Genomic DNA, 7,388 nt, shown 5'->3' on the forward strand with positions numbered 1-7,388 from the left:
CTACATCCACTCACGACGCAAGCATAGAACTGTCCACGAAGCAATGGAAGATGACACCTGGATCAGCGATCTTGCCCACGGACAAAATCAGCACCTCCTCGATGAGGTCCTGAGCCTGCACCGAGAGTTGCAGCGTTCGGGACAGCCTGCTCGACCAGGTGAGATGGACGCCCTCAGTAGGAAGCTTTCGAGCACGGGGACGTACTCGGCCAAATCTGCATACCAGGCGCAGTTCCAAGGCAGGATGGCCACCAACTTTGATCAACTCATCTGGAAGGCCTGGGCGCCGGGGAAGATCAAAATCTTTGCGTGGTTGCTGCTGCGGGATAGACTTTGGTGCAATGACAGACTGCAGAGGCGAGGATGGCCGAATAGCTACTTCTGCCAACTCTGCGTCAGAAACCTCGAGTCCTCGAGCCACCTGTTCTGGAACTGCCCAGAGTCCAGGCAGGTCTAGAGCGAGATCGGGCAATAGCACGGCTGCTCCTCACTCTCCCCCGCAACCTGCTGGAGCAGCGGCAACTCCACCACGATCATCCAGAGCATCCTGGCGTGCACTGATCCACCTCGACGGCAAGGGGCGCGGACAATCTTGTTGCTGGCATGCTGGGAGGTTTGGCAAGAAAGGGACCAATGTACTTTCCGTCGCAGCTTGCCAAGTGTGAGAGAGATCAATAGGCGCATCCGAGACGGCATCGAGCTCTGGAGGATCACAGGGGCAACATGCATAGGGAGCCCTTTTGGGGAACCACCTTGAGAGAGTAGAAGAAATTTTCATGCACTAGGGTTTTTGCGGCCGCCAATGGCCAACCTTGCACTTTTGATCCTAGGATCTTCACCCCCCAATTGTTTTTCCGCTGCTTCCTGCTAAATCAATGAAAAACCAGCGATTGCTGGATCTTTCAAAAAAACTTAAAAAAAATCCAACGCATATCCTAGAGCTAGTACATGTATTGTCATTCTTTTTTGCAATCCCACGTGCTAACGAATTAATGCCTATAATTCCACTCCACAATTACTGACCAAGTTCGTTATGTACACACATATCAAACTAACCAATTTAATCCAGTATTCCACTATTTGTAGTAGTACACTTGCTTCTCGACGTAATTCCTGATTTTCTTAATTATGCCTGGCTGTATGCATATGCGTGTTCAAGGTCAGCCCTGCCGAGTCTTCTGGTTGGTTTTTGGAGTTCATAAGCAGTGGACGTACATACATGCACATTAATTATGTACTCTCAATCAATGACCCGGCTAATCATGTTAGTTTGGTCTATTCGCTATCATATATACGTAAATAATCAGGGATGCTTATAAGATTGATGTTTTCGTTATGGAAGGGAGATAAGGAAAAGGGATATACATGTGTACCTTTCAGGGTCTGAAATAGTGTGAAGGGAGTGGTATTTCTTTTCCTTGGCAAGATCATCATGAAATAATAAGGATAGGGTTTTAAACAAACGAAGCGTCCCGCCAAAAAAAAAGTGAAGCCTAGTACGGCACTGAAGTGGAACGTGTAGCAAAATTCAAAATTATGAAAATGCACCAAATTCTTTATATATGGTGTACTAGCTACTACTCCCTCCATTCCTAAATGTATGTCTTTTTAGAGATTTCACCATCGATTATATACGGATGTATATAGACATATTTTAAAGTGTATATTCACTCATTTTTCTTATGTAGTCCATATTGAAATTTCTAAAATGACTTATATTTAGGATTTGAGGGAAGGGAGCACTATTCACAAGAGCTGCAGGAGTTTCAGCACAGTATTTTGATTTATCCGTAGAAAAGAACCACTACCCGTATTGAAGTTTTCAAGTTGTTTTCTCGTATTAGTTTGGTTTGCTGCTTCCATACGGCGGTGGCACGACAGGGGAAGAATAGTCCGTATGCAGCTTAGCACGGATGAAACGACGCGACAAGACGTGGCAACAACCAAATTAAAGGTCATGCTAGCTAGATATAGGGCTGAAAGGAACATTCAGCTGGTGACGGGCCAAGACCAAGGAGATAGATATAGCCATGCATGTAGGCGCGCGCTCGTAGCCAAAAATGGGCAGGCACGGTCGAGATCGCTGGCCGTCGCCCAAGTTACACACACCCCTTTCCTTGTTCCCCAGTCCAAAGCTACGTACGCTTAAGTTTCTCCCGATCCAGATGATCAGAGGAACGAGATGGAGGGGCCGGCTTGACACGGTCGTGCATGCATGGCTAGTTAATTTTCGGTAAAAAAATTATGCCATGTGGCCGAAAAGGACATGGCCAGTTTACGGTCGGTGTATCTGAGGTGATCAAGTCAAGTGTGGTACATACAGTATCGTACGCGCGTTAGAATATTTTTTGTTAAGAATAAATTTGTAAAATAGAACGATGTGGAAACTAGGTGTTGCCGAGTCGGTGCATGCATGCTTGCATACGGGTGGGCAGGGGAGTACCATGTACATCTTCCATGATGCAGAGGACACCAGGTCCAAATTCCTTCCAATTGATACATTTCCTGTATGTAAGGATTACCTATTTGTAAGTCGCCTAAAAAGGTTTGGTGTCAGTCGAATTTCCTAGCCATTGAATTTCAATCCAACGGCTCTGCTCCATTTTTCACCACCCGCGAGCCCATCTTCTTCTTCACCCATGCCTCTCCTCCGCCGGCGATGCCACGGCAAGCCACATTGTTCCTGTCGCGGCACGGCCTACTCCGCGCTGCGTAAAATGAAAACCACTCATCAGTCCTCCCCATGTGAACTCCTTCCTGTCCTATGCGATCGATCCTGCGGCGTCCCAATCAGGTCCTGGTGAGGCCTCACCGGGGATGTCGCGGCCAGACGTGTCGGCCCTGTCTTGGCCTCGCTGCTATGCTCGCCTCTGCGCTCACCCCGTCGCAGCGTTGTTGCTATGCGCCACCCCCTTTCTTCTTCATGAAAATTGACCTAGACAAAACTTTATTTCAGGCAACTCACAGCAACTCACAAATAGCCCACAATTAATTTTTAACACCCCAACTCGAACTGATATGCATGTGTGATTTTATCCGGATACTGGGTCCAAATTGTTTTATTTGATATTTTTTTGTGTACGCATAATGTTTGGTGGCACCCCAACTTGAAGCGTCAGCATGTGTAATTTTATAGGGGTGCACATCGGGTCATTTTTTGTTCTAGGTGGGTGGTAAGATGTTGGCATTGGTGTGCACCTGAACGTCGGAAATTCCTGTGGCATGCACCTGCCCAACCCGTGCCAGCTGCCCTATTGCCCGCGATCTGCAAAGTCGTTAGATCTCACACGAGAGCACATAAAGTGTAAAGTTTTAATTTTTGAAACTTGCGATTTTGTCTGTCACAGTTTTTGAAACATAGGATTTTGTCGGTCGCTCGTACCAAGTTTTAGAGTTGAAATTTAAAACTTACGATTTTGTCGGCCACTGGTTCTGGAATTTACGATTCTTTCGGTCGCTCGTACAAAGTTCTAAATGTTGAAACTTAACAAAAAATTCAAAACTCATCAAAATGGATCTCATTTGAAAGGCTTGGTCACCGGAAACACAAATATGAAACAAAACTTAATTTAGACTTTTGGTTCAGAAGATATGAAAGATTGAATATCAAAAGCCAAGAGAAAAAGAGGATGCGTGCGGGTCGTGCATACCTCCGACCTAGCTGGCTGGCTTTCCAGTTCGCCAGCTGCGGCATTTCTTCTCTCCCTACGTTTCCGTACGTTTTCTAAGAGACACAGTGGAAAGCTCACATGCTCCGTGCTAGCATCCCTAACCCTATAAATACACCACGCCCTGCCCTTGTCGACACCAACACACACAAAGCTCAACAGCGCCTCCAGCTCTAGCTAGCTCTCTCGCAGCCTCCTACGCCTGCAAGAATCAGCTCTCTCGCAGCCTTCCTACGCAGCCTCCTAGCTACGCCTGCAAGAAGCAGCTAGCCAGTGCGCACACATCCCTCGATCACCACACACACAGGCAGTTCCATCCAACACTCGGGTAGACGATGACCATGGCGCAAGGACAAGCGGCACGGCCCACGAGGGAGGCCGTGCCTCCGGTGTCTCCTGTGGCCATCATCGGCAGCGGGATCAGCGGCCTGGCCGCGGCCAAGCAGATGGCGGCCTACGACCCCGTCGTGTTCGAGGCAACGCCGTCCGTCGGCGGGGTGTGGAAGCACTGTGTCTACCGCACCACGCGGCTGCAGACGCCGCGCCAGGACTACGAGTTCTCCGACTACTCCTGGAAGAACCGTGACGACCCTTCCTTCCCGACCCACACCGAGATCGTCGACTACCTCGAGGGCTACGCCGACGAGTTCGACCTCTGGCGTTACATCTCGTTCGGGTCCAAGGTGGTGGATATCAAGTTCCTCGGCGGCGCTGAGGCCGGGTTCACCGAGCTGTGGAGCGGCACCGGCAAGGCCCAGCTCCGGGGCAAGCCCATGTGGGAGGTCGGCATCGTCACCGGCGATTACAACACCGTTCAGGTACGATATATACTTTGACATGCTTTGCATGCTTGTTTGAAGATACTCCTAATTTGTATTCAATCGATCTCACGCGCACGGTAATCTGCAGTATTACAAGTTCGAGTTCGTGGTGATGTGCACGGGGAAGTACGGCGACGTGCCGCGGATGCCCGTGTTCCCGCCGGGGAAGGGGCCGGAGGTGTTCAAGGGGACGGTGATGCACTCGCTGGACTACTGCAAGCTGAGCGAAGAGGAGACCGTTGAACTGATGCGAGGCAAGAAGGCTGTGGTGGTTGGGTACAAGAAGAGCGCTATTGATCTAGCCAACGAATGTGCCCAGGCAAACCAAGGTGCGTATTGATTGGAAAATTTAACATGGTTTGAACTAAAATTCTCCTAAAATATGGAAAATTCAACATGGAACTAGCAGCTCTAGCCAAGGCAGATAAGCTATCGTACTCGTGTAAACGCGTGTATACCAGGAAACCATAGAAAAATAATATGCTAAGCAAGTTCACACAGAGCTGAGCAAAACAAAAACAGGATACTGATAAATATTGTGGAAGCGTCCCATCATTCGATGAAATGGATGTCTGAATAATGCATACCATATTTGATGACATGTGCCTTTGCGATTTGGGAGAGTCGGATACTCTGTTCCTGAAAAGGTCACTCTTGTCTTGATCCCTCGCACACTTCATCATGCACCTATTATAATTCTGGACTAGACAGTGTAGCTATCCTAGGTAGGTCTCTTGCATTTACAAGTTCAAAGTACACTAGACGCAATCAGTACGCATACCGCCTTGACTTTTCATACCGCATGAGCAATTTATACGCGTCACTCAATCATATATGTACCAAAGTGTTTGCATGTTTGACCAGTAGTAGCAAATTTGCGACAAAGATTATCTGCCCTTCCAACCGAACCTTCCAAACTAGACTGGTAGCTGGCATGGCGTCCTAACGAACTTACTGGAGTACGCATTTCAGCAGTTCCACAAAACATAGTATAATCAGTGCTGGTTTAATTTTTTCTTATGGAAAGGGGTTTACCCCCGATTTTCATTAAGAAAACCATAATACTCTAGAGCTCCATCAAAACACACCCATTTGCAGAGCTCCATCCGGGAGAAACTGACACGCCCAGTTCTCACCAGATAGTAAATACTCTAGAACCCAAGCTGGACTGAAGACCTGAAATTAGTAGTAGGAGGCTAGGAGCAACTGGAATACTTGATGCGTCGTGATTCCGTGGTGTAAACAAGAACTAGATCGAGATGTGTTTGATATGGCTCGATCGATTAACCGGTCGTGTTTGCTTGTTTGTTTGCAGGCGAGGGTGGGCAGGCGTGCACGATGCTGGTACGGACCCTGCACTGGGTGGTGCCATCCTACTCCATCTGGGGCTTGCCATTCTCCATGTTCTACTCAACACGCTTGTCTCAGCTCTTCTACGAGCGGCCCAACCAAGGATTCCTCCGATCCCTCCTCTGCCGCCTCATGAGCCCACTGGTATGTGTACGTCAGAATTCATGCTCGTATACAGAAAATACATAGAAGCGTACGTTTGAACGTACGCGATACTACATCGGGACTCAAGAACATGCACGTGTGCATGCTGGAGACCATGCATGTATGCATATCACAATCTGACAGCAACGTGTTGTGTTTTGAATTCTGGTGGCGCAGAGGGCAGGGGTGTCAAAGTTCATCGAGTCGTACCTGTCATGGAAGCTGCCGCTGGGAAAGTACGGGCTGACGCCGGACCACCCCTTCGTCGAGGACTACGCCAGCTGCCAGATGGCCATCCTCCCGGAAGGCTTCTTCGACATGGCGGACCGCGGCCTTGTCCGCTTCAAGAGGGCCTCCGCGGGCTGGTGCTTCTCCGAGAACGGCGTAGTCCTCGACAACGGCACCAAGGTGGAGGCGGACCTTGTCTTCCTCGCCACTGGCTTTGAGGGCAAGGACAAGCTCCACGAGGTCCTGCCAAAGCCCTTCCGCGACCTCGTCGTCGGCAAGTCTTCCATGATGCCGCTCTACCGGTACGTGTATAGCCTCCGATTATCTTTTGCTCCAAGCCTCCAACATATATGAATCGATCGACGCTGACCTGCAATTTATTTTGGCATGCAGTGGCACGATCCACCCGCTGATCCCCAACATGGCGTTCGTCGGGTTCGTGGAGAGCGTGTCCAACCTGCACACGTCGGAGCTGCGGTGCCGGTGGCTGTCGGGGCTGTTGGAGGGGCGGTTCGAGCTGCCGGACGTGAAGGCCATGATGGGGCACGTCGCCGGCGAGGCCGACGCCATGCGCCGCACCACGCGGTTCTACCGCCGCCACTGCATCTCCACCTACAGTATCCACGACAGCGACGGCATGTGCGCCGACCTGGGCTCCGCCACGCTCCGCAAGGCCAATTGGATCGCCGAGCTTTTCGCTCCATACAATAACAAGGACTACAAGGAACAGTAACTCATACGTACGCATAGCACAGTACATACATCCTACGTACACTACATTTACTCGACCACAACAATACCCACGGCCGAGTCTGTACGTACGCACGGTATAATACATTCTTTTAGTAAATTCTTTTTACAAATATACGTGATTCTATTGGTGGCTAATAATATCCATCACGAACAAGAATATGCTAGTGGCTAGGACTTGCCATTGCGGGCCTCCTGTGAGCGTTTCTATGTGTTGCCATGTTGGCTCTGTACTGTAGGCTGGCTAGTTTTGGTGCCATGTTGGCTCTGCATATTGGGCTCGCTTGCTTATTATTTGTTTTGACTCGTGTATATAAACATTGGCTTGTGTGCACCTTTATTGTTGGCACGTTTGGAAAAGGCCCAACGTGGTCGTCTTCAGAAGGGCCACTCCCTCCCTTGTTGCTATCCTCAAGGCCTGCCGTAA

At 49.5% G+C, this 7,388-nt stretch overlaps 1 protein-coding gene across 1 annotated transcript; it reads left to right on the forward strand.

The window, feature by feature from the left end:
* The first annotated feature begins 244 nt into the window (after positions 1–244).
* LOC119293964 (probable flavin-containing monooxygenase 1) lies at positions 245–6,944 on the forward strand. The gene is made up of 6 exons (XM_037572270.1): positions 245–269; positions 4,056–4,486; positions 4,578–4,818; positions 5,805–5,983; positions 6,161–6,513; positions 6,605–6,944. The coding sequence occupies exons 1-6, from the start codon at positions 245–247 to the stop codon at positions 6,942–6,944; spliced, it is 1,569 nt and encodes a 522-aa protein (XP_037428167.1).
* The last annotated feature ends 444 nt before the right edge of the window (positions 6,945–7,388 follow it).

This window comes from Triticum dicoccoides, chromosome 4B (genome assembly GCF_002162155.2).
Source record: "Triticum dicoccoides isolate Atlit2015 ecotype Zavitan chromosome 4B, WEW_v2.0, whole genome shotgun sequence".
Taxonomy (NCBI): Eukaryota; Viridiplantae; Streptophyta; class Magnoliopsida; order Poales; family Poaceae; genus Triticum; species Triticum dicoccoides.